The sequence below is a fragment of the Danio rerio genome, chromosome 13 (genome assembly GCF_052040795.2).
Source record: "Danio rerio strain M-AB ecotype USA chromosome 13, GRCz13ab, whole genome shotgun sequence".
In the NCBI taxonomy this organism is placed as follows: domain Eukaryota; kingdom Metazoa; phylum Chordata; class Actinopteri; order Cypriniformes; family Danionidae; genus Danio; species Danio rerio.
The window spans coordinates 753819-780000 of record NC_141033.1 but is presented as its reverse complement, the minus strand read 5'-3'; the positions used below and the strand labels follow the sequence as shown (position 1 = coordinate 780000).

General features: G+C 39.7%; 4 protein-coding genes across 12 annotated transcripts in view; 2 read left to right on the top strand and 2 right to left on the bottom strand.

Annotated features, from left to right (window-relative positions):
- The window catches only part of gtpbp2a (GTP binding protein 2a), an 18006-nt gene extending 15862 nt beyond the window's left edge, over positions 1-2144 (top strand). For 4 of the 7 annotated variants that reach the window (XR_015505623.1, XM_087278922.1, XM_087278923.1 and 1 more), the window contains one exon: positions 1-2144. This exon is cut by the window's left edge. The gene's annotated coding sequence lies outside the window, so the exon portion shown is untranslated. The other 3 variants (XR_015505624.1, XR_015505622.1, XR_015505625.1) reach the window with 1 other exon arrangement.
- A 2687-nt stretch (positions 2145-4831) lies between these two features.
- tmem14a (transmembrane protein 14A) lies at positions 4832-9230 on the top strand. Its single transcript, NM_001082933.3, has 5 exons — positions 4832-4966; positions 5074-5154; positions 6854-6955; positions 7038-7125; positions 9116-9230. The coding sequence occupies exons 2-5, from the start codon at positions 5079-5081 to the stop codon at positions 9147-9149; spliced, it is 300 nt and encodes a 99-aa protein (NP_001076402.1). The 5' UTR covers positions 4832-4966; positions 5074-5078; the 3' UTR covers positions 9150-9230.
- Positions 9013-17534, bottom strand: gsta.1 (glutathione S-transferase, alpha tandem duplicate 1). Of its 2 annotated transcripts, none has more exons than NM_213394.2 (6): positions 17258-17534; positions 15012-15063; positions 12410-12542; positions 12186-12327; positions 10781-10906; positions 9013-9391 (listed from the first exon to the last, which is right to left on the bottom strand). In NM_213394.2, the coding sequence occupies exons 1-6, from the start codon at positions 17342-17344 to the stop codon at positions 9260-9262; spliced, it is 672 nt and encodes a 223-aa protein (NP_998559.2). In that variant the 5' UTR covers positions 17345-17534; the 3' UTR covers positions 9013-9259. The 2 variants fall into 2 exon arrangements, with proteins under 2 accessions (NP_998559.2, XP_087133897.1); XM_087277771.1 differs by having other exon boundaries at positions 15012-15486; positions 16650-17397.
- Positions 17535-19647: 2113 nt separating this feature from the next.
- LOC137487349 (glutathione S-transferase-like) lies at positions 19648-26182 on the bottom strand. Of its 2 annotated transcripts, none has more exons than XM_087278984.1 (6): positions 26043-26182; positions 22673-23622; positions 22387-22519; positions 22163-22304; positions 21516-21641; positions 19648-20863 (listed from the first exon to the last, which is right to left on the bottom strand). In XM_087278984.1, the coding sequence occupies exons 3-6, from the start codon at positions 22470-22472 to the stop codon at positions 20732-20734; spliced, it is 486 nt and encodes a 161-aa protein (XP_087135110.1). In that variant the 5' UTR covers positions 22473-22519; positions 22673-23622; positions 26043-26182; the 3' UTR covers positions 19648-20731. The 2 variants fall into 2 exon arrangements, with proteins under 2 accessions (XP_087135110.1, XP_087135109.1); XM_087278983.1 differs by having other exon boundaries at positions 23571-23622.

Sequence of the window (26182 nt, the reverse complement as noted above, 5' to 3'; positions counted from 1 at the left end):
TACCATAGCAACAACATCCAACACTGATGCCTTCTTCACAGCACTGAGGAGGTTACCATAGCAACAACATCCAACACTGATGCCTTCTTCACAGCACTGAGGAGGTTACCATAGCAACAACATCCAACACTGATGCCTTCTTCACAGCAGTGAGGCGGTTACCATAGCAACAACATCCAACACTGATGCCTTCTTTACAGCACTGAGGAGGTTACCATAGCAACAACATCCAACACTGATGCCTTCACAGCACTGAGGAGGTTACCATGATAACAACATCCAACATTATTGCCTTCACAGCACTGGACCAACAGCTCTGAATCTGTTACCACGGCGACAACATCCAGCACTGATGCCCTCCTCTGCACTGCTGGACCAGCAGCTCTAAGATGGATACGATAGTGACAACATCCAACGCTAATGCCTTCCTCAGCATCTCTAAATCAGTTACCAAGGCAACAACATCCAACACTGATGCCTTTCTCACAGTGCTGGACTAGCAGCTTTGAGGCGGTTACCATGGCGACAACACCCAACACTGATGCCTTCCTCAGCAGCTCTGAATCTGTTACCATGGCGACAACACCCAACATTGATGGCTTCTTCACAGTTCTGGACCTGCAGCTCTGAGGCGGTTACCATGGCGACTAAATCCAACACTGATACCCTCCTCACAGTGCTGGACCAACAGCTCTGAGGCGGTTATCATGGCGTCAACATCTAACACTGATGACTTTCTCAGCAGCTCTGAATCAGTTACCATGGCGACAACACCCAACACTGATGGCTTCCTCACAGCACTGGACCAGCTGCACGGAGGCAGTTACCATGGCAACAACATCCAACACTGATGCCCTCCTAACAGTGCTGGACCAGCAGCACTGAGGCTGTTACCATGACGATAACATCCAGCACTGATGCCCTCCTCACAGTGCTGGACCAGCAGCACTGAGGCTGTTACCATGACGATAACATCCAGCACTGATGACTTCCTCAGCATCTCTGAATCAGTTACCTCTGCCCTGCTGGACCAGCAGCTCTGCTGGATGTTGTTGCCATAGTATCCAGCTCACTGATGCCCTCCTCAGCACTGGACCAGCAGCTCTGAATCAGTGACCATGGTGACAACATCCCAACACTGATGCCTTCCTCACAGCGCTGGACCAGCAGCAGCTGACACACACCATACAAATACCATTCAACACACAGATGCCTTCCTCTATCAAGTTCTACTCAGAGCGACTGCCTCACACACACACACACTGATGCTTTTAATAGCGTTTATCAAACGCTTCACACACAGCTCTTGTGTTTTGGCGAGTGATGCCTCTGCTTCTGTTATCCTGATTCATTTTAAGAACGTTTTTAAAGCTCTCTAATGCTCTCTCACTAATAATCAACACAAGAGGCCATCGCCAAGTGCTTCAGTTCACACTCAATATTACACACACACACACATCATCAATGTTTTGTTAATCAGGGGTTTTTATACATAAGCAAAGGCCTGAGATTGTGTGTCTGAGATGTTCTGCCAAAGATTGATGTGCGTCAGGATGGTGTGTGTCCGTTTACACACTCATCTGCTGACCTCGACTCAGCTTTAACTCTCTTCTTACAGTCCGGTCGTCTTAAAGTGCTCTTCTCACTGCCTTTTCTCTCTCTCAGGTAGTTTGTGTGATGGGGATTATGCGAGGGCATGGCTAGTTTCTGTTCGCTGGTGTTTCTCTGCGTGTCTGAACTCTGGGTTTGGTGCTGGAGCTCTTTCATTGTTTTGTTCATTCAGTCTTTCCAGAATTACGTATGCATGTTCTTCATCAGGTGTGTGTGTGTGTGTGTCACTTTTCTGAGCATCACCGGTGCAATTTTAGACTAATAGACAAGAAAAGATGATGTATTTGAACCAAAAAAGCAGATTTATTAGGAATGTTGTAGTTAAAAAAGGTTTTAGTTGGTTGGATTTGGGATTATTTTTATTGAGAGCGTTTTCCAGTGACTTCTTTTACACCCAGTGTCACGATACTGCTTCTGTTGTTGATATTTTTAAGATATTTTAGCCTCTTTTTGGTGAATTGGAGTATTTATGTACAGGTTTGTTTTGTATATTGTGATGTACATAAATAAAGGTTTATTATAGTTTACAATTACACAAGCTTCCTTTATAGTTCATTTTCTGGCTCTAGAAGGCTGTTTTCTCTTTAAACTGATCGATAATGCAATTCAAGTTTATTTGTGTAGCGATCTTAACAGCAAAGCAGCTTTACAGACGGTGCACAATATAGCATTGCACTCACCGGCCACTTTATTAGGTACACTTACTAGTACCAGGTTGGACCCCTTTTGCCTTCACAACTGCCTTAATCCTTCGTGGCAGAGATTCAACAAGCTACTGGAAATATTCCTCAGAGATTTTGCTCCATATTGACATGATAGCATCACACTGATTTGTCGGCTGCACATGCATCCAAAGACATGCGGTACAGGTGAATTAGGCAGGCTAAATTGTCCGTAGTATATGAGTGTGTGTGTGGATGTTTCCCAGAGATAGGTTGCAGCTGGAAGGGCATCCGCTGCGTAAAAAACGTGCTGGATAAGTTGGCGGTTCATTCCACTGTGGCGACCCAGGATTAACAAAGGGACTAAGCCGACAAGAAAATGAATGAACGAATGAAAATATTCATATGATTTATTTATAATACAGCTTCTAAAGTAATATTTTCTGTCTTTTAGTAGAGATATTATATAAGAAACTTACTTTATTTACCAAATAAAGTGCATCTAATTGGATTTGCATTGTAAACATTAAATACAAGTTAAAAATGTATTCCTTTTTAGTTCATATATTAAAGTTTTATAACAAATAACACGTTATTTCACATAATCCCACAGATTTTAAACATAATTCTGCGCAGAAATGACATCATTATCCTGCAATTTTATAGCATATAGGTATAGCCAGACAGAAGCTGCAGATTTATTTTTTATTTTTTGCTATTTCTGCGCAGAATATTGTGAAAACACGTATCATAACTAAAAACTTAATATGTTAAATAAAAAATAATACCTTTAATTTAAATTATGTTTAAATACGGTTGGTTCAGTGGTTTATTCCCTTCATTAATCAGGGGTCGCCACAGTGAAATGAATCACCAACTTATCCAGCGTATGTTTTACGCACTGGATGCCCTTTCAGCCGCAACCCAGTACTGGGAAACACCCATACACACTCAAACACTACAGCCAATTTAGTTCATCAGTTCACCTATAGCGCATGTGTTTGGACTGTGGGGGAAACCGGAGCAACAGGAGGAAACCCACACCAACGCGGGGAGAACATGCAAACTCCACACAGAAACACCAACTGACCCAGCCAGAACTCGAACCAGCGGCCTTCTTGCTGTGAGGTGACAGTGCTAACCACTGTGCTGCCCTAAAAAGACCATATTATGACTGTGTCGCTTGTCGGGTCCATGTTAAGTAGCAAAATTAAACATTTATTCACATCTTAGATTTCCAATTAGTTTTAAAATGTAAATTACACACTATGCTATCGATTATGAATTACTACCGGACTTTTTCATGTGTTCTTTCATTGTGAAATATATATATACATTATAGAAGTTACATGTTTTCTTGTTCTCAGAAAAGAAAAATCAGATCAAATTATTTCTACTTGATTTAAGTTTTATTTGGATGTTTTCAGTGTTCAGACACTTTCTGTTTCACGAAGCTCATCCATGTTTTGCTGCATATCAGAACTGAACTCAAAATCTCTTTTGATTTTCATATTTATACTGCAAACAGGAGTTCCTACTCATGTTTCCCTCATAGGAAGTGTTCGGGATGCCCATGATTTTGTCTGAATTTCTTTTCACAGCATTCTTCACTCATTCACCCAGGGTGCCAATAATTTTGACCACAGCTGTACAAAGCAGGCAGTGGGATGTTTGTGGTAAATCTCTGCCCTCTAATGGACACTCACAAATGAAAATGTAATCATTCATTCATTTTCTTGTCGGCTTGGTCCCTTTATTAATTTGGGGTCTCCACAGCAGAATGAACCGCCAACTTATCCAGCATATGTTTTACACCCTTCCAGCCGCAACCCATCACTGGGAAACATCCATAAACACTCATTCACTACTAACAATTTATAATAAGTTATACAGTTTAAAAGCAATGCTAAAAAAATACCAAGGACATGTGTGTAAACTATTGACTGTCTAGAAATTAACAAACAATTCTCAAAAATATTAATTCTGGCATTATTCTGGCATTTAGGCAGTAGGTAGTGCTGTCGCCTCACAGCAAAAAGGTCGCTGGGTCACTGGTTCGAACCTCGGCTCAGTTGGCGTTTCTGTGTGGAGTTTGCATGTTCTCCCTGCCTTCGCGTTGGTTTTCTCCGGGTGCTCTGGTTTCCCCCACAGTCCAAAGACATGCGGTACAGGTGAATTGGATAGGTTAAATTGTCCGTAGTGTATGAGGGTGTGTGTGGATGTTTCCCAGAGATGGGTTGCGGCTGGAAGGTCATCCGCTGCGTAAAAAACTTGCTGGATAAGTTGGCGGTTCATTCCGCTGTGGCGACCCCGGATTAATAAAGGGACTAAGCTGACAAGAAAATGAAGGAATGAATGGATTCTTGCATTCAGCAAATGTAAATCATGTAGGTAATCCTAACGGACCTAAAATAGTAAACACTTAGTATGATTTACCATCAGACATTTAAAAAAATCGTTTTGTTCCTTTATTTTAGAGCGTGTGTAAACTTCTGCTTTCGACTGTATCTGACAGGATTTGGCGCGCTTCATTCCCTTCCTGGTTCCCGCGTCATCGTGACGTCAGTTCCTCGCTCTGAGTCTGAACTTCAGCATAGATTGCGCTTATCAATAACAGCTCATCTTCAACTTTTGTAACGCGGCGCAGTGTTCCAGCGTTCCCCGTGTAGATTACCGCAGCTCCGTGCTCTCTGGTAAAGCAGCTTTCTGCTTGTGTGTGCAGTGTGTAAAGTGCGCTGTGCTGACAGCAGTGTGTGTGTTTGTGTTATTGTTTCTGAATTCTGCTTCTGATTGTGTGCAGTTGTGATGGCTGTGGACTGGCTGGGCTTCGCTTATGCTGCTGCTCTGGTCTTCGGAGGATTTGTGGGATATAAAAGAAAAGGTATGGAGGGATTTTGTTCTGCACATGTTAAGCTATAGGAGGACACATTTTTTTAAATAAGAGTATAAATATATGTCAAAATGATATTTAATTTTGGCCCTGTTGTTGTTGCTTCTGGTGCCCATGTCACATTTATATTATTTAATAAGCTTAATAGACATTATGACGTTTAATTTTATACATTTGACAATTATATTCAAGTGTTTCACATATATGTCATCTTCCATATGGGTAACGTGTGCAGCTTATAAAACCACATTTATTTGTTTATAAATATAATTCAGGTTTATTTGTACAGCTCTTTTCATGATAACTATCCTTCCAAAGCAGCTTTACTGAACATCCATGTCATTACAGTACAGCAAATATCAGTAAGAGTTAGGCTGGTACAAATCTAACTGTTAATAAGTTGCATTAGTATAAGCTCACTATTGACTGTTCTGCACTCTTCAACTTACAATTATACAATATTAACATTGTATTGTGTTTTGAACATGATGCCATGCCCACATAAGAAAATACTGCAGTGATCTTTGGTAATATTATTGTGTTTTTGAACAGCACTGTAGTAAAGTATATTGTACAGTATAATAAACTCATACATACTGTAGTATACTTTGGTTTTTACTACAGTAAACTGTGGTGTATTGTAGTGTAATATACCCTAGAGTTGTTGAAAACTACAGTATTTGGTTGTTTGTTTATATTACTATAGTTATTGTGTTACCATAGCAACTGTAGAATCACCACAACACATCAATTGCTGTTGTTGTGTTACTATAGCAACTGTAGAATCGCCACAACACATCAATTACTGTTGTTGTGTTACTATAGCAACTGTAGAATCACCACAACACATCAATTAATGTTGTTGTTACCATAGCAACTGTAGAATCACCACAACACATCAATTACTGTGGTTGTTGTTGTTGTTACCATGGTTACTGTAGAATCACCACAACATATCAATTACTGTTGTTATTATTGTTACCATAGCAACTGTAAAATCACCACAACACATCAATTACTGTTGTTGTTACCTTAGTTACTGTAGAATCACCTCAACATATCAATTACTGTTATTATTGTTACCATAGCAACTGTAGAATCACCACAAGACATCAATTACTGTTGTTGTTGTTGTTACCACAGTTACTGTAGAATCACCACAACACATCAATTATTGTTGTTGTTACCTTAGTTACTGTAGAATCACCTCAACATATCAATTACTGTTGTTATTATTGTTACCATAGCAACTGTAGAATCACCACAACAATTAAATTACTGTTGTTGTTACCATAGCAACTGTAGAATCACAGCAACACATCAATTACTGTGGTTGTTGTTACCATAGCGACTGTATAATCACCTCAACATATCAATTACTGTTGTTATTGTTACCATAGCAACTGTAAAATCACCACAAGACATCAATTACTGTTGTTGTTACCATAGCGACTGTAGAATCACCACAACACATCAATTAATCTTGTTACCATAGCGACTGTAGAATCACCTCAACATATCAATTACCGTTGTTGTTGTTACCATAGCAACTGTTGAATCACCACAAGATTAATTCAAGTACTTAACTATACTATGGTTCAAAGACTTGGATTGTGTGTGTGTGTGTGTATGTGTGTGTTTCTAAGGGAATGGTTAGGTGTTAACAGTTGAGTGCTGTTGTCTTCTTCAGGCAGTGTGGTGTCGTTAATCGCCGGCCTCTTCTTTGGAACCGCGTCTGCTTATGGAGCTCTGCGAATAACACTGGATCCTCAGAATTACGGGATCTCTCTGCGTAAGAACCCGCCTTCATTCATGTTGTATATTCACAGTAAATAAGATACGGTTTTAGGTTTTATTTCCGCCTGTTACTGTAGTCTCCGCTGGTGTTCTGGCCGCTGTAATGGGGATGAGATTCAGGAAGTCTGGAAAGTTGATGCCCGCAGGGATCATGGCAGGACTGAGGTAAACGTTCATCTCACCCAGAGCTTCACTGTGTCCATACATTCAGTTGTGGAAGATCACCAGTTACTGTGTTAAGAAGTGTCAAGGTTATTCCGACTAGGGCTGGCTGAGATATAGCTCAACTCATTTAGATAATATTAAAAATGATACATTTTATTTTTAATGTGCTTTTCTAATACTCAAAGCTAATACTATATATATATATATATATATATATATATATATATATATATATATATATATATATATATATATATATATATATGCGAGACTCTACCGTTTATGTTCCTCTCTTAAAATAAACCTCCTATTGTTTTTCAAAAACTTTTAATAAAGCAGTTTTGAACATTAATTCAAATCATATTAAGTTATCCCTAAACTATGTTTGTGTGTACGCTCCCTGGCCACTTTATTAGGTACACCTGTCCAACTGCTTGTTAACGAAAATTTATAATCAGCCAATCACATGGCAGCAGCTCACTGCATTTAGGTATGTAGACATGGTCAAGACGATCTGCTGCAGTTCAGAGCGAACATCAGAATGGGGAAGAAAGGGGATTTAAGTGACTCTGAATGTGGCATGGTTGTTGCTGCTAGACAGGCTGCTCTGAGTATTTCAGAAACTGCTGATCTACTGAGATTTTCATGCTCCACCATCTCTAGCGTTTACAGAGAATGCTCCGACAAAGAGGAAATATCCAGTGAGCGGCGCAAAAGCCTTGCTGATGCCAGAGGTCTGAGGAGAATGGCCAGACTGGTTCCATAAACAGTAACGGAAATAAGCACTCGTTACAACCGAGCTCTGCAGAAGAGCATCTCTGAACACACAACACGTCCAACCTTAGAAGATTGGAGAAACGTTGCTGCTCTGATGAGTCTCCATTTCTGCTGACACATTCGGATGCTCGGCTCACAATTTGGCCTCAACAACATGAAAGCATGGATCATCCTGCCTTGTATCAGCGGTTCAGGCTGGTGGTGGTGGTGTAATGGTGTGGGGGAGATTTTCTTTGGGTCCATTAGTACCAATTGAGCATCAACGCCACAGCCTACCTGAGTATTGCTGCTGACCATGTCCATCCCTTTATGAGCACAGTGTCTCCATCTTCTGATGGCTACTTCCAGCAGGAGAACGCAGCATGTCATAAAGCTCAATCATCTCAGACTGAACATGACGATGAGTTCACTGTACTCAAATGGCCTCCACAGTCACCAGAGCTCAATCCAATAGAGCAGCTTTGGGATGTGGTGGAACGGGAGATTGGCATCATGGATGTGCAGCCGACAAATCTGCAGCAACTGTGTGATGCTATCATGACAATATGGAGCAAAATCTCTGAGGAATATTTCCAGTAGCTTGTTGAATCTACACCATGAAGGATTAAAGCAGATCTGCAAGCAAAAGTGGTCCAACCCAATACTAGTAAGCTGTACCTAATAAAGTGGCCGGTGTGTATATTTAGACATTTTGCTTTGAAAATATCAACTTTAAGGCTCCACTATACCTATTTTGCCTCCTGAATCATAGACTCAGCTTTAATGATCATCAAATAATTAATTTCAACTTTTTTGTCAGTTTAATCTACTGGGTTAAACATTTAGATGTATTATTTGTAATTTCAGTTATTAAAAATAGCTAAATAAAATGATCAAGTATGAGCAAATCACGACACAGTTTTCATTTTTGCGTGAACAGCCCCTTTAAACACTGAGGGGAGTTATATACATATATTTTAACATATAAAAAACTTCTACATATACATCACTTTCACAGCAGTAAACTTCTGAAGATATGCAATGTTTTTATAATCACTCTATAATAATGTATAGTATATCTTGATTTAAATAACACTGTAGGTGAAGTGAATCAACATAAGCACAGAAATATCATATTAAATCACATATATTTATTAATGAAACTGAATGCATCACATCACTGTAGTAGACTTCCAGCAGACTGATCGAGATGCTGATGTTTGTCCTCTTTCAGCCTCCTGATGGTCATCCGGATCCTGATCTTCTAGAGCTGACGGACAGACTCACACTTTCTGCTTTCTTCCAGTGCCATCTTGTACATTCCTAATAAACCTCGTCATTTTAATGCCTCTGCTTTATTGTAAACTTGATTGGTTTTCTACTTGAAGAGGTGGCTCAACACGGCCTTCACTGTTCTCGCATACTCCTCATCTGGTGGAGGTTTCCTAGCGCTGCCCGGCTGGAGGAACTTGCTGATCGCTGGTAAAGCCTTCATTTGTTCCTGAAACGCCTGCAGAACACATTAAAGCTTAAAGGGGAGCTATCATGAGCCTGTTTAGAAGATATAAAATGCATATCTGCTGTGTCTAGAGAGTGTGTGGTGAAGAATCAGCTCACAATAGCACACAGATGATGTTCTCCAGCTCTCTAAAAGGCTTTGATCATAATTGTGTTTTGGTGACTGTCGCTTTAAATGCAAATGAGATTGTGCTCTTTTCAGAAAAGGGCGGAGCTACAACTCCACATCTATAATCCTCCTAGTCTATGCTGACATTATCATCAGCAGCTCTAATGGCTAATGGACAGACGGCTGCTTCTCACTCAGGGCTGCTGTTTATGCTAATGAGACGGAGAGATGGGCACTAGTGGCCGTGGCTTTTCCCCTTTGGTGACATGTACAAAGGGAGAATGTCAATCAAAGTGCTTCTGATTAGAACAAACACAATTAACTCATGTTGAGCATCAGAGGCTGGAGATATTCACACACTGCTGACACACAACTGGGGAGAAACTCCTTATCAAAGTGATTTCTGAATTATAGCTGCCCTTTAAATCAAATATAGTGTTATAGACATGTAAAAATGGTTTCTCTTTAAAACAAGCTGCACAATCTGCCAGTGCGGTAAGCAAATCAAACCTCTTTTTAGATTATGTAAAGACTAGACGCAGTAACTTTAACCTAAATAGTATTTTTAGTAGTAGTAGTAGTAGTAGTTTAATTTGGTTGAATAACATTTCAGAATGTCGTGATCAACTAATAAGAATCAAGTATTTCAGAGAGCATGTAATATTTGTAATTATTTAACAGTGACAGATTATTAGCTGTGAAAGTAATTAAGTTAATGGCAAATGAGGTCTAATTGTTTGAAGAGTTCACACTTAGATATTGCTTGACAATAATAGCCGTTTTGGCTTGCTGAGAGAACCTTGAGCTCAGAGATAATTGAGCCCAGGGCTCCCGCCTGGTGAATGAGCATGTATGGGGAGTACCAGATCGGGTGTTTCTCCAGAGCTCCCCCTGTTAAAGGAGGAGATGGGGGGATTCTTCGGAAAATAAAGATGAGGGAGTAGTTTTAGCCAGGCTACTTAAAGTGAGTTTGGATTAATCCGATTGGCTAGCTAATGGTTTATAGATGAGAGACCAATCATGCTGCAATTGAAAATCTGAAATAAATATCTCGCTAATTCTGAGGGGAAGGTCGAACTGAAAGATATACACTCAGAGCTGTGAGCAATAATCCAGCACTAGGAAACTCTTTTAACTTCTGTTTACCCAGAGTTATGAAATGTAAACACTGCTGAACCCTTTTAAAAACACAGACATGCTTTACTGTTGGAAAAATGATGTTGAAAAATATACTATCAATCAAATTTTAGGCTTGAGGAGGAAAGGAAGCACCTGTATTTTGGGGAATGTGGCCAGTATGGAGGGAAACAGCTCCTGCAGCATCAGCGTAGCTTCCAGAAGATGAACATCAGCACGGCTCAGCTGCTTTCCCACGAGGAAAGAAGAGTTTGCGAGAGCCTAAACAACCAAAACAGAAGCAGAAATCATAACTGCAGGACTTTACATGAACAGTTTGATAATAGGAAGAATACATTAAAGTTAATGTGCACTGGAGGTTGCTGCACTTTAATGTCAGCGTGATGGCGTATTTACAACTGAAGCAGAATATTGAGTAGGAGGCGGGGTTTATTTTTGAGCTCCGCCTCTTATATTTTACTTGCAGCAAACTATTGGTAAAGAGGCGTGGCTAAGCATATTTCACCCAATCAGAGTCCTCATTTAAGGACTGTTCCAGAGCAGACGGGCAGATTTTGATTAAATATGAACAAAACAAACTGCTTTCATTTCATTTTCCCTCACACTAAGCACAACTATAAAGATAAAGACATGCCTAAGATGATGAGAACCTTTTACAGATCATTCAGAATGAAAAACAAGCAACAGCAGAGTTTAGATCACAGCTATAATGATTAATATGAATAGACACAACACTGGCATCACTTTAAGGATAACTAATAAATGATTAAACATTGACAGCTAATCAGAATCTATTACATGATACAGCTCTCGCGCAATTTAAAGTTACAGAGAAATGTAAACCCTCTTTTCAAAGAGAACTAACAAAACAAGCTTTGCAAGTTGGACACCTAAAGTAAAGTAAAAGCACCTCAGGCAGCAGTATAGCTTCTGCCTCTTTGCGTTTCCTCCTTTGAGAATGCTGGAGAAATAACTAGAGTTGTTTTATTCACTGCACTGACTGCGATTGCTCATTCATTGTTTGATTGGATAGATTACACGAGCTGGATTCACTGGTCAGATGTGCTAGAAACACACTGAGGACACCTGCTGGATACAAGAGGGAAACGCAGACAGAAGCAGAAGCTAAAGATGAATGGATTGTGATGGTTTGCTGCTGATGTCGACACAGATATATTTATTGTTGTATTTAAATGTACAGTTAAGCGTGCAGTGAACGGCATTTAACAATGTGCATTAGCAAAAGAAACACTGTCAATTTTGATTTCATGTGGACTTTTAAGGGACAGTTCACTCAACGATGAAACCTCAGCCATCATTTGCTCATCATACACTTGTTCCGGTTACTTTTAAAAATGTTTGGAAACCGGCTGCCATTGACGTCCATAGTGTTTTTATTTCCTACTATGAAAGTCAAGTTCAGAACATTCCACAAATGATCATCTTTTGTGTTCAACAGATAAAAGAAACTCATAAATGTTTATAAGCACTTAATGGAGAGTCAATAATCTCTCCAAGTAATGCTCAGAGCTGTCTGTACCTTCTCGAACACTGGAAGGAAGCGCACTTTGGCCTTTTCCTCAATGTTACTGAAGACTTTCTCTTTGTTTTCGGCAGGTGTGAACGGAGACACCATGATCATTTCCATCAGATCTATCAGACCCTCTGAGTAAATGTCGATCCTTCAGGAACAAAAGTACATCAGTCAATGACAGCGGCTGAACAAACTAATGATTATTGATCAGTTGTATAGCTGATGTGTACATGGCTCGCTCTTTAAGGTCTTTTCCATAGAGGTTGTATTTTCCTGCGATGTAGTTCAGGATGGCCTTCGACTGTACCAGTTTCATCCCGTCGATCTCCACCAGAGGAACCTGCTGGAACGTCAGAGCTCCATCTGCATTAACACACACTCACATTACTATATTTCCTCATCCTCCAAACCTGTTTGAGTTTCCTCTTCTGTTTGACAGAGGAAGATATATAGACTATTTTAAGCAATGTAAACAATAACGATGGTTCCATCATATTTACATTTTTAATTTTCATAGTTTCCAAGAATGCAAAAAGGCCCACATATTGATAAATAATGTTATGACTGCTGTATTAATGTTGTGATTGAACTGTTTCATGATACAGTAATTCATCTTTCAGACAACAAGCCGGAAATGTTCACAGGCCAGTGACATCACCACATTGAAACGATCTATAGACCTTTATCATGGCTGCTTCATGGAGGGCGCCATAGCGACCAGCGTCTTCCGGTAGAATGCTAAAAACTTCCGTTTACAGCGTGTACAACTGGTAATTTGCGCTCCGAAAATGGGTTTCAATGACGTTTTTAATGGATAACAGAGTGTTTTTGTGACACACAACTTAGAAATGTGTCTGTTAAAGCCGTTATAATCTGTCACATGTGGTTCAAGCGCGTCAGAAATACGAGAAAAACGTTCTCCTAGTTCACGTGTCTGCCGTCAGAAATACAGTGTGTGTGTGTTCCCGGCCTGTCAGCTGTTAGCTCAGCAGCTCTTTAACACACACACACGCACACAGAGAGAGAGAGAGAGAGAGAGAGCAGAGTACTGGCATGAAACTTAACAGGTATGAAAGTCGTGCAATCTACAAAAATGAGCAATAAAAGTCTGTTATTGATCCTCTGCTGCTGATTTGTTGTTCATTCTAATCGCGAGCCGTTTGTGTTTTATTTCGTGTGTTGTTTTCACCACGGTTTGTGTTTTTCTGTTATTTCGTAATGACTCTAGCCTATATTTTCACTCTGTCACAGTTATTAAATCAGTGTGTCAGTGGCACAGTACAGGCTACGTGTGTGTGTCAAACATTTTGCTGAACTACATTAGTTTGGGCTGGTTATACATTTAAAATAAAGAGAAAACGTTGACTTTAGCGATGACGAGGCTTCATTTAAACTGCAGAAGATGCCGTCTGACAGCGAGGGGGAAACGCCTCACAGCAGCTGTTTTCCATCCTATTAGATCACATTTCTGTAAATGATCAGTCCAGGAGATGCTGCTGATGGACAACAGTGTCAGCTCAAAGAGGATAAAAGCAGGTAAAATAGATTAAAACTATCATTTCAAAGCTGTCCAAATGTGACTGTTTACACGCATCAGCTGCCGACCGGAAGTTCTTCGCATTCTCCTTGCGCATACACGCAAAGCATCATGGGTAATTTTGCGTTCCAAGAAAAAGGTCTAAAGTGCAGAAAGCTGAAAAACAGTCTTGACTTCTATTGTATTTTTGGAACGGCTGCCAACGGCTGCTTAGTTTAAGCGTTCTTCAGAATTTCTTGTCTTGTGTTCGACAGAAAAAAGAAGTTGGTCTTAACAATAGTCTCAAACTCAATTCCTGGAGGGCCGCAGCTCTGCATAGTTTACCTCCAACCAGCTCCAACTCACACCAGCCTAACAGTCCATAGCAGTCTTGAACAGCTTGATTGGTTGATCAGCTGTGTTTGATTAGTGTTGGAGTAAAACTGTGCAGAGCTGCGGCACTCCAGGAATCCAGTTTGAGACCTAAGGGTGTTTAAAACCTCTTGAGTGTGCATAAACCATGATGGTATTTTCAAGAGTTCACACTTAGCTGATAATCAATAAAGCGTATTTGGCATGCAGTCCCGGGAGAGAGCCCTGAGCTCGTAATATCCTCGAGCCTGGGGCTCCCTGCCGTTAGAAGGGCGAGAGGGGAGTTCGAGGTCAGGTAGGTCTTGAGAACTCCCCTTCTTGTCACGGTGAGAAGTGTAAACTCAGGTTGTATTGGGTGATCATTTGTTTTAGTCGATTGGCTATGGTTTATGTTTTTGGATGGTGGGAGGAACCCGGGGGAAACCCACGCGAACACGGGGAGAACATGCAAACTCCGCACAGAAACACCAACCGGCCCAAAAGGTTGGACCGGCGGTGTTCTTGCTGTGAGGCAACAGTGCTAGCCACTGGGCCACCGTGTCGCCCGATCAGAAAAAGGGGGAGGATGAAGGGGTGGAAATGGGGGAGCTTTAAGACGAAGATAACTGGAGTGAAAAACTCAGGTTATTTATAACGTAATCATCTAATAGGGCTGATTACGGAGCTAAAAAGGAGCCAGCCGTGTTGATTATAAGCACGTGATCCTCTGGAAATTAGTTTATGAATAAACCGCACTTAATTATTGGGTGTACTGTGAATAACATTAACTTAAAGTGGTGATTTTTGGGATGTAAATGAAGGTTATACAGTATTAAGAAACGCAAAAGTAATGTAACTAGTTACTTTTCTGGAAAGTAACTGAATATTGTAATGCATTACGTATAAAAGTAACTATCTGCAACACCACACACAATAACACCACATTATCTCGATGATTCACATACCGCTCAGGAGTTTGTCAAACTGCTCCTTTTCTGTGAGAAACACCTCCTCAAACTGTGAAGAACACACAAATGCAAAGTTAAGCCGGAAAGACATATTTGCCCAAAAGAGATTTCCTAATGGAAAAATAATGATAATAGTGCAACCCCTAAAATAAATAACACTCATTGATTGTCATCATAATACAGAAACACTAATCTGTCACTGTCCTTCAAATCCAGGTGTTACCCAGAACATTTGTCAAAAACTCAGATTGAATATTTAGAATGATCGCATGAATTCATGAGTTCAGTCGTATGAAAATCTACAATTTTTTAAAAGGAGGCGTGGCTCCAAACCCCGCCCCTAAATCCAACCATCATTGGGGGAAGAGCAAATGAGATCTACAAATTCATTCGAATTAGCCACTAAATCCAAAAGTTACAAAGTGAGATAGCGTCGATATGTAAAATGTACACATTACGTGTCGTCAGTTTACTGGTTAATTCCATAGACTGTAAAATATATGGACGTAGTGTCCGTGACGTCACCCATAGGTTTCTAAAGAGCGCAAAAGAAGCCACAAGTAGGCGCGGCCAACCCTCGCCATTTTGTTCGCGCGTCATTACACCCACGGCGGGATACCAAACAAGGGCAAAGAGGCGGAGAGTGGGCGGAGCTACAGACGCGTGCTGCATTTAGCTTGGACCTGGTTCAGACACCTGGTTTACTTTAGGAGAACGCTTAATACTTTATCACCTGTGACTCGTTTGTATTCTGACCACTTGTGCTTGGTTGTATACTATATCAATAAAGTGTTTAGTCTTTTAAAAACACTGCTGTAATACATTGAGCTACTAAACATTGTTCTTATGATGTTTTTCAAAAGGAGGAAAACGCGAATTACTTCCAAACACTTCAGATATAGTCTGTGTTAGTTAATGTAAGACTATTGATGAACTCCAGCATAACACTGTATGACAACACTTCAGATGACTGATCTAGAGCCTACAGCTAATCAATCTGACAGATTCTGGAGTGCATTACAGCTCTAAATATAAACGATAAATGATCTTAAATAAAACGAATACATGTATAGAGATAGTATATAAGTATATAACTTTACTCACATGGGAAACGGAGGCCACGTGAACGGTTTGTGAGCACAATTAAGTGCACTCAGCATGCCATGCCATATGATAATTGTAGAAAACAAGTCCAAAAAGCAGTTGACTGTGTAAAGCCACATAAAACAACACAGAAATACGATAAATATGCCGAGTTCAGTGGCTAATCTGCAGGATTCAGCTGAGGTGATGTGACGGCGACCAACGAGACCTAGCTGTCACTCAAGTGACCACGCCCTTAATTATGCAAACTTAATATAACTTAATATAAAGGAAACGAATGAGTTATAAAAAAATTCACCCCCTCACAGTTGTCATGAAGGGTAATATTAGCTGTATTAACCAAAACCTTTTTTTGTACCAGGCTGTAAACACCTTTTTTTCTGCTGTAAAGTTGGCCATTCTAACAGTGGGCTCAATTGAAATTTGCTCTGTTTTGGAGCCAGGAGCGGCCAGGACTAGCGCAATTTCAGATGAATTGCAGTTTTAGTTACTTCCGTATTGGCTTCCTGAGGGAGAGCGGGAGGTTGCCGCTTGGTTAATTCGTACGAAAATGTCTATTTTTTTATAAAGAGGCGTGGCACCAAACTCCGCCCCTAAACACAACCGGGGATGTGCAAACGCTACTAAAATGTATTCGCAATTGTGCACGTGACATAACTTCCACGCTTTAAGAGCTTCCGGTAGTTTCTTAACAGAGTAGTCACATGTTAGTGAAAAACGCAATCCTCCAACCTTTTGAAAATATTATATGGTATAAAAAAACAAATAGAATCTGCTTTCAAACATTTACCTTTAAATGTTTAAATTGTATATTTGATGTTGTTTAATAATAAAAAAAATAAAACATAATTAGAATGTATTAGCAACAGCATACGAGTTAGCCACTATAGTTTAAAGAGTTATGATATGGCGTGAGATACCCATGACTATTGCGTAAAAATCAAGTAATAAAACATGTTAACCCCTTCCTACCCCATCAGTCTCACTTCTCAATAGTTAATAGAAAGTGGAGACACAGCAATATAACTGACACATTAGCATATGCAAACGCGAAATTTAATCAATATATTATTTAGTTAAAGTTCCATGCATGTAAAGTGTAAATCACCAGAGCAAACATTTGTGTTCCTGCAACAAACCTGGACTCCAGCAGCAGCCAGAAGCCACCGGATCGACTCCATCTTCCCTCTGCCATTGAAGTAATGCAGCACGACTTTCCCGGACATTTTGAGAGGATGAAGAGAGTCTTGAACTCTTGCTGCTGGACTGACTGAAGTGCAGGAGTTCAGGAGTTTCTGCACATTTATAAATGCTGAGGGTCTGCTGCTGTTGCGTAACGCAGAGGCGGAGAATAAAACACTAATCCAGGACTCATGGCCACCGGGACAAAGGGAAAGCACACACACACACACACACACACACACCCAGTAAGTTGCACAGTTTAACAGTGTCAGTGATTTATTGTCATGGCAAATATGTGTGCATTTGTATTGCCAAAGCAGTGCACGTACAATAGAAAAAATGCACAAACTACTGCAAGATAACAAACTACTCACAGACCTGTAGCCAGAGGGGTTCGGGTGGTTCGAGAGACACACCCTTCCCAGACAAAAGTCCAGAGTTTATCCGATACACGAGCTCATTTGTCTTATTTTTACTGCCATGCCATCATAAATACTGAAAGCAACTCATTGAAAAGGGCTTTAAGACTAGCTGAATCCTCTTTTGGGGTTGACTAGAGCTGGTTTGGATCAATCATGTGTCCAAATAGCTGTGCAAGAAAACACACAATCTGATGTAGGAGAAGTTACATTGTTCTTGAAACAAAAATTGAGCAATGAAAAGGTGTGAAGTCCCAAAAGTGGCCCACATTAAAATTCACTTACTGTTTTGGTTTTTGTTGTTATCCATGAATTTTCAAATAAACTTTTTTTTTTTTTACTAAAAAGACTTGAGAGATTGTAAAGCTCTATCATTATTACTGTTAAAATGGTGCTTAGAATGTCACTTAAAAGATTTAGATCTCAAAATTAAATAGAAAATTAGGAGTATAGCTGAAAAAAGGCCCACTTTCAGAGAAAAAAGAAGCACCCCTTTCACCAGGCTGGCTACGGGCCTGACTTAGCTGACATATGTAGCTGTTTATCTAATATTTGCCTAAAAAGGGTAATAGAATTTTAAAAAGATAATGAGTAATAATTAAAAAAATATATATTATTAATAATTATAATAATAAATAAAAGTTAAAGTATAATACGATGCTGTACATTCATTCAGATGGATTATACTAATGTTTCTGATTAGTTTAGTCTCTCTCTCTCTCTCTCTCTCTCTCTCTATTTTTTATTAAATTCAAACTTGCTTTATTTTCTTTTTTGTCCATCAGATTTCTCTTTTATTTTGAATTATGTGAACACAAAAAAAAACATGCCGTACCTGATTAGCATATAGCAGTGTGTATGAAACAATACATGTGATAACCAAAATACTGGTTCATTTATTCATCATTCATTTTCTTTTCGGCGTAGTCCCTTTATTAATCAGGGGTCGCCACAGTGGAATGAACCGCCAACTTCCAGCTGCAACCTATCTCTGAGAAACACCAATAAACTCTCACATTCACACACACTCACACAATACGAACAATTTAGCTCACCCAATTCCCCTATAGCGCATGTGTTTGGACTGTGGGGGCAACCGGAGCACCCGGATTAAACCTACGCCAACATGGGGAGAACATGCAAACTCCACACAGAAACACCAACTGACCCAGCCGGGACTCAAACCAGCAACCTTCATGCAGTGAGGCAACTGTGCTACCCACTACGCCACCGTGCTGCCTCACAATGCTGGTTATTAAATAATAATAATAATAATAATAATAAAGCCAACAACAGCAAATTATACAGTAGCAGTGATAAAAGTGCAATAATAATAAATATACAGTGATAATATTCTTTATCTCTCTCACACACACACACACACACAGTCTCTCTTTCTCTCTCATGGATAATACATCTCCTTTATGTGTTTTGTACGTTGTGTTGGGCACAAAAGTCTTTATTAATAGAAAGATTTTTTTTTGTTGGCAGCACTCGCAGCAAGAAGGTCGCTGGTTCGAGTCCTGGCTGGGTCAGTTGCCATTTCTGTGTGGAGTTTGCATGTTCCCCCACAGTCCAAACACATGCGCTATAGAGGAACTGATCAACTAAACTGGCCATATAATGTGTGAGTGTGGGTGTGAATGGATGTTTTCCGGTAATGGGTTGCAGCTGGAAGGGCATCCCTTGTGTAAAACATATGCTGGATAAGTTGGTGGTTCATTCCGCTGTGGAGACCCCTGAGTAATAAGCATGCCAAAGGAAAATGAATGAATGTTTGTGGATTTTAAGCTTTTATTTTGTGTGTTTGGGTTCATTTTTGAAGTGATGCAAGCTTTAAAGATGCTTTATTTTATAAGCATATGAGGAATATTGATGATCAGGCGATCTGCTCAAAATGCTGAAATATTGCTTTGCAAGATGTGACGTTTGTTAAATATTTTTCTTTAATGTTATAAAATAGTTTAACAATTCAAAACACACACACACACACACACTCATGACGACACAGTGTGCATTTTTACCTGCAGCTAACACAGATTTCAGCATTCCTGACGTCGATAATCCCCATAATTAAGCACACAATAACAGCAGATCAGTTTCTGCAGCACAGAGGGAGGGAAGAATATCAAGAGTACAATGCTTTGGGTGTGATTATACAACCTTCAGTTCTGCACGTTTATTACACTCCAGTGAGATAAAGAAAAAGTGCTTGGTCATTATAGAGCCTATACCCTGATGATCTCTAATGCTCCATGACTGATCACATCATAACAGTGACTCGTCACAATACAGGCATTCAGCAGACGCTTTCATCCAGAGCAGTGTTTGTGCACGATATATTCTCCAGTCATGATGGAAATGATATAAAATAAAGCACAAGACGGGCGAAGCAGTGGCGCAGTTGGTGTTGTCTCACAGCAAGAAGGTCATTGGTTCGAGTCTCCGCTGGGTGAGTTGGCGCTTCTGTGTGGAGTTTGCATCATCATGTTGCAACTCCACAACAAATGCAACAAATAGTCATGGGTAAAGTTCTTACTGTAGTATTTCTCACAAACGCTACGTGAGATCTGCTTCCTTCATGTCTGACGCAGCCGAGGGAGGAGATTGAGGCACGCTGACAGAGGGAACGGTGGGCGGGGAGGACAAGGCTTAAAGGCGCAGTACAAAAAATCGCCACCTGGTGCTCAGAGTTATAAAAGAGACACTTATAAAAGCTATAATGCATACACTGATGGGTGTTTTGAGCTGAAACTTTACAGACACATTCTGGAGACACAAACGACTTATATTATATCTGGAAAAAGGGGTAACCTAGGTGCACTTTAGAGAACAAATTGAATTTAGCAATGCTCAACTTAATCTGTTTGTTTAAAGTCAGCCTATGTTAATTGTTCGCAACAATTTACCTTAAAAACATTGAGTAAATCTAATGATTCAGTCTTTTCAGTGTAGTGGATTGACAATTTGCATTACTGGTTGTTTAATAATTTGCATTATTGGTTGTTCCGTCTATTTGAAGCGATATGGCAACACGGCCTTCACTATTCTCACATACTCCTCATCTGGTGGAGGTTTCCTAGCGCTGCCCGGCTGGAGGAACTTGCTGATCGCTGGTAAAGCCTTCATTTGGTCCTGAAACGCCTGCAGAACACATCAGAATCAGTAACATTCATTCATTTCAGGATAATCCCTCATATATCAGAGTCAGTTGGCGTTTCTGTGTGGAGTTTGCATGTTCTCCCCGTGTTGGTGTGGGTTTCCTCCGGGTGCTCCGGTTTCCCCCACAGTCCAAACACATGCGCTATAGGGGAACTGATCAACTAAATTGGCTGTGGTGTATGAGAGTGTATGGGTGTTTTCTAGTACTGGGTTGCAGCTGGAGGAGCATCCGCTGCATAAAACATATGCTGGAATAGTTGGCGGTTCATTACGCAGTGGTGACTCCTGATTGATAAAGGGATTCATCTGAAGGAAAATGAGTGAATGAATGGTTTTTGAAAAGCCACCTCATGTATTTATAACTCTGAGATGTAAAAAAATAATGTCAATTATTAAAAGTTGCGTTGCAGCATAAACATAATTATGAATGAATGAATGAAGTCAAAACTGTACAATTTTTGTATAAATTGTGTGTTTATCCAGAATTGTGAAATGTAAACTCGCTAACGCTGCTAAACTCTTTTAAAGATGACATGTTTTACGGTTGGAAGATGATGGTGGAAAAATAACTATACTGTCAGTCAAATTTTAGGTCCAAGTTTAGGTTTGAGGAGGAAAACAGTGTTAAAAGCACCTGAATTTTGGGGAATGTGGCCAGTATGGAAGGAAACAGCTCCTGCAGCATCAGCGTAGCTTCCAGAAGATGAACATCAGCACGGCTCAGCTGCTTTCCCACGAGGAAAGAAGAGTTTGCGAGAGCCTAAACAACCAAAACAGAAGCAGAAATCATAACTGCAGGACTTTACATGTCCAATAATAGGAGCAGTTTGATAATAGGAAGAATACATTAAAGTCTGTGTGAACTGGAGGTTGCTGCAGACTTTTAATTACAGTATAATGACGTGTTTACAACTGAAACAGTATATTGAGTGGGGGGCGGGGTTTATTTTTTAGCTCCGCCTCTCATCTTTCACTTGCAGCAAACCATTGGTAAAGAGGCGTGGCTAAGCATATTTCACCCAATCAGAGTCCTCATTTAAGGACTGTTCCAGAGCAGACGGGCAGATTTTGATTAAATATGAACAAAACAAACTGCTTTCATTTCATTTTCCCTCACACTAAGCACAACTATAAAGATAAAGACATGTCTAAGATGATGAGAACGTTTTACAGATCATTCAGAATGAAAAACAAACAACAGCAGAGTCAATACAAATACAAACAATAGTCCTCATTTAGTGGTGAACTGTCTCTTTAAGTAATGCTCAGAGCTGTCTGTACCTTCTCGAACACTGGAAGGAAGCGCACTTTGGCCTTCTCCTCGATGTTTCTGAAGGTTTCCTCTTTGTTTTCGGCAGGTGTGAACGGAGCCATTATGATCATTCCCATCAGATCTATCAGACCCTCTGAGTAAATGTCGATCCTTCAGGAACAAAAGTACATCAGTCAATGATGACGGCTGAACAAACTAATGATTATTGATCAGTTGTATAGCTGAGGTGTACATGGCTCGCTCTTTAAGGTCTTTTCCATAGAGGTTGTATTTTCCTGCGATGTAGTTCAGGATGGCCTTCGACTGTACCAGTTTCATCCCGTCGATCTCCACCAGAGGAACCTGCTGGAACGTCAGAACTCCATCTGCATTAAACACACACTCACATTACTATATTTCCTCATCCTCCAAACCTGTTTGAGTTTCCTCTTCTGGGCTACAGCAGCAGAAGAGCACACCGGGTGCCGCTCCTGTCAGCTAAGAACAGGAAACTGAGGCTACAATTCACACAGACTCACCAAAACTGGACAATAGAAGATTGGAGAAACGTTGCTGCTCTGATGAGTCTCCATTTCTGCTGACACATTCGGATGCTCGGCTCACAATTTGGCCTCAACAACATGAAAGCATGGATCATCCTGCCTTGTATCAGCGGTTCAGGCTGGTGGTGGTGGTGTAATGGTGTGGGGGAGATTTTCTTTGGGTCCATTAGTACCAATTGAGCATCAACGCCACAGCCTACCTGAGTATTGCTGCTGACCATGTCCATCCCTTTATGAGCACAGTGTCTCCATCTTCTGATGGTTACTTCCAGCAGGATAACGCAGCATGTCATAAAGCTCAATCATCTCAGACTGGTGAACATGACGATGAGTTCACTGTACTCAAATGGCCTCCACAGTCACCAGAGCTCAATCCAATAGAGCAGCTTTGGGATGTGGTGGAACGGGAGATTGGCATCATGGATGTGCAGCCGACAAATCTGCAGAAACTGTGTGATGCTATCATGACAATATGGAGCAAAATCTCTGAGGAATATTTCCAGTAGCTTGTTAAATCTACACCACCAACGATAAAGCAGTTCTGAAGGCAAAAGTGGGTCCAACCCGGTACTAGTAAGGTGTACCTAATAAAACGTGTTTTTAAAGGAAAATAAAGGTTATACAGTGTGTTGTTCTGCAGAGCTCCTCTATAAACAAAAAAGTTATAAAAAAATACCCTGCAAGTTCTGAAAGAGATCAAACGTCACCCAGGGAAGAAAAGGAGAATGCAAAAGTAACGTGGAGCATTACTTATCATGAATGTAATGTAACTAGTTACTTTTCTGGAAAGTAACTCAATATTGTAATGCATTTAAAAGTAACTGTCCCCAACACCACACACAATAACACCACATTATCTCGATGATTCACATACCGCTCAGGAGTTTGTCAAACTGCTCCTTTTCTGTGAGAAACACCTCCTCAAACTGTGAAGAACACACAAATGCAAAGTTAAGTCGGAAAGACATATTTGCCCAAAAGAGATTTCTTAATGGAAAAATAATGATAATAGTGCAACCCCTAAAATAAATAACACTTATTGATTGTCATCATAATATAGTTATAATACGAATTGTTGTCACTGTCCTTCAGACTCAGATGTTTCCCAGCACATTTTTCATTTATACCGATTGAATATTTATACTATATTTAGTATGATTGCATAAATTCGAGGTTAGTTTTATGAAAATCGTTGAAAATATGCAATTTTTAAAGGAGGCGTGGCTCCAAACCTCACCCCTAAACCAAACGATCATTAGCGGATGAGCAAATCATACTAAACTGTAATATTGAGATTGTACAAATTCAAAATCAAAAATTAACGAATTGCTGTGAGATATTGTTGAAATTACACACATGTATAAACGTAACTATTTAACGTCTTGTCAGTTTAGCAGCTAATTAACTCAAATCGGGTTCAGTCAAACGAAAATGTACGAATTTTTAAAGGACACATGACAGAAAACTCCACCCCTAAACCCAACCATCATTAGGGGATGAGCAACTCATACTAAATTGCATGAATGAAATCATACAAATTCATACGAATTAGCCAGTATATCAAAAAGGTACAAATTGCAGTGAGATAGCGTTGATATTATGTATAAATGTATTTTTCGTTGTGTCAGTTTAGTGGCTAATTCGTACAAATTCATTCAAGTTTAGTTGTGCGAAAATAAATATACGATTTTTTTAAAGGAGGCGTGGCTCCAAACCCCACCCCTAAATCCAACCATCAATAGGGGATGAGCAAATCATGCTAAATTGTATTAATGAGATCGTACAAATTAGTTTCAATTATTCACTAAATCAAAGAATAACGACTTGCCATGAGATAGCGTTGAAATTAGACACGTATAAACTTAACTATTGTATGTTTTCTCAGTTTAGTGGCTAATTTGTGCAAATTCATGCAAACTCAGTTGTACGAAAATGTATGACTTTTAAAAGGAGGCGTGGCAGAAAACTCCGCCCCCAAACCCAGCTGCCATTGGGGGATGTGCAAATCCTACTAAATTGTACAAATTAAATCATACAAATTAATACAAGTTATGCCCTTAATCAAAAAGTTACGAATTGCAGTGAGGTGTTGTTGATATTACACTGAAAAAAATTATTCAAAGATGTTTCCTTGGATTTACTAATTTTTTTAGGTTAAGCGGTTGTAAACAATTTATTTGTGTTGAATTTAAACAAACAAATTAAGTTGAACATTATTAAACTTGTACAAACGAGACTGAACAAATTCAAATTATCCACTAAATCAATGTTACGAATTGATGTGAGATAGCATTGATATTACACAGACATGCATAAACGTAACTTTTACATTTCGTCAGTTTAGACGTTAATTCATACAAGTTCAAAATACAAAAATCCACATTTTTAAAAAGAGGTGTGTGTACTAAAATGTACGTACCAATTCCAACGAATTAGCCACTTGATGAGCAATACGTACTAAATAGAACAAATTAAATCATCCACAATTATATGAATTAGCCACTAAATCAAAACGTTACAAATTGCAGTGAGATAGCATTTGTGCACATCATGTATAAACGTAACTATTGTACGTTTGTCAGTTTAGAGGCTAACTCATAGGAAATTATATGATTTCTAAATATGAAAATTTACAACTTTTAAAAGAGGTGTGGCACCAAACCCCACCCATAACCCATCTTTAACTGGAGCAAATCATAGTAAAATGTACTAATGAGGTCATACAAATTCCTATTGATTAGCTACTAAATCAAGTAACGAATTGCCGTGAGATAGCGTTGAAATTGCACACATGTATAAATGTAACTATTGTACGTTTTATTTGTACAAATTCTTACGAATTCAGTACAAAAATGTACGATTTCTAAAAGGAGGTGTGGCACCAAACCCCACCCCCAAAACCTACTGTCATTGGAAGATGAGTAATTCGTATGAATGAAATCATAAACGAATTAGCCACAAATCAGTTACAAATTGCAGTGAGATAGCGGTGATATTACACACATGTAATAATGTATACTTTACGTTTTGTCAGTTTAACGATTAAATCGTATGAAAGTGTTTTAAAAAAAGGTGTGTTGCCAAACCCCGCCCCTAACCTGACTATTATTGGGGGATGAGCAAATCGTACTAAAATGAATAGATATGCACGTGTATATATGACTAAAATGCATTAGGAATACGAGTTAGCCACTAAAGTTTAAAAAGTTATGAAATTAGCTGAGATAGCGTTGACTATTGCATAAAATCAAGCAATAATACATGTTAACCCCTTCCTACCCAATCAGCTTCACTCCAAGTTAAATCTAAGTGCACCAGAATACACATTTGTGTTCCTGCAACAAACCTGGACTCCAGCAGCAGCCAGAAGCCACCGGATCGACTCCATCCTCCCTCTGCCATTGAAGTAATGCAGCACGACTTTCCCGGACATTTTGAGAGGATGAAGAGAGTCTTGAACTCTTGCTGCTGGACTGACTGAAGTGC

What these genes read in the sequence shown, in the direction of transcription:
- tmem14a (NM_001082933.3), top strand. Translation starts at nt 5,079, where the DNA reads ATGGCTGTGGACTGGCTGGGCTTCGCTTATGCTGCTGCTCTGGTCTTC. An exon ending in TGTGGGATATAAAAGAAAAG is followed by an intron (nt 5,155 to 6,853) that starts GTATGGAGGGAT and finishes TGTCTTCTTCAG; the next exon opens with GCAGTGTGGTGTCGTTAATC. An exon ending in GGGATCATGGCAGGACTGAG is followed by an intron (nt 7,126 to 9,115) that starts GTAAACGTTCAT and finishes GTCCTCTTTCAG; the next exon opens with CCTCCTGATGGTCATCCGGA.
- LOC137487349 (XM_087278983.1), bottom strand. Translation starts at nt 26,129, where the DNA reads ATGTCCGGGAAAGTCGTGCTGCATTACTTCAATGGCAGAGGGAGGATG. An exon ending in TGGCTGCTGCTGGAGTCCAG is followed by an intron (nt 23,623 to 26,042) that starts GTTTGTTGCAGG and finishes TGTTCTTCACAG; the next exon opens with TTTGAGGAGGTGTTTCTCAC. An exon ending in GACCTTAAAGAGCGAGCCAT is followed by an intron (nt 22,305 to 22,386) that starts GTACACCTCAGC and finishes TTGTTCCTGAAG; the next exon opens with GATCGACATTTACTCAGAGG.
- gsta.1 (XM_087277771.1), bottom strand. Translation starts at nt 15,177, where the DNA reads ATGAGTGTTATTTATTTTAGGGGTTGCACTATTATCATTATTTTTCCA. An exon ending in GTTTGACAAACTCCTGAGCG is followed by an intron (nt 12,543 to 15,011) that starts GTATGTGAATCA and finishes GTGTTAATGCAG; the next exon opens with ATGGAGCTCTGACGTTCCAG. An exon ending in CCACATTCCCCAAAATACAG is followed by an intron (nt 9,392 to 10,780) that starts GTGCTTCCTTTC and finishes TGTGTTCTGCAG; the next exon opens with GCGTTTCAGGAACAAATGAA.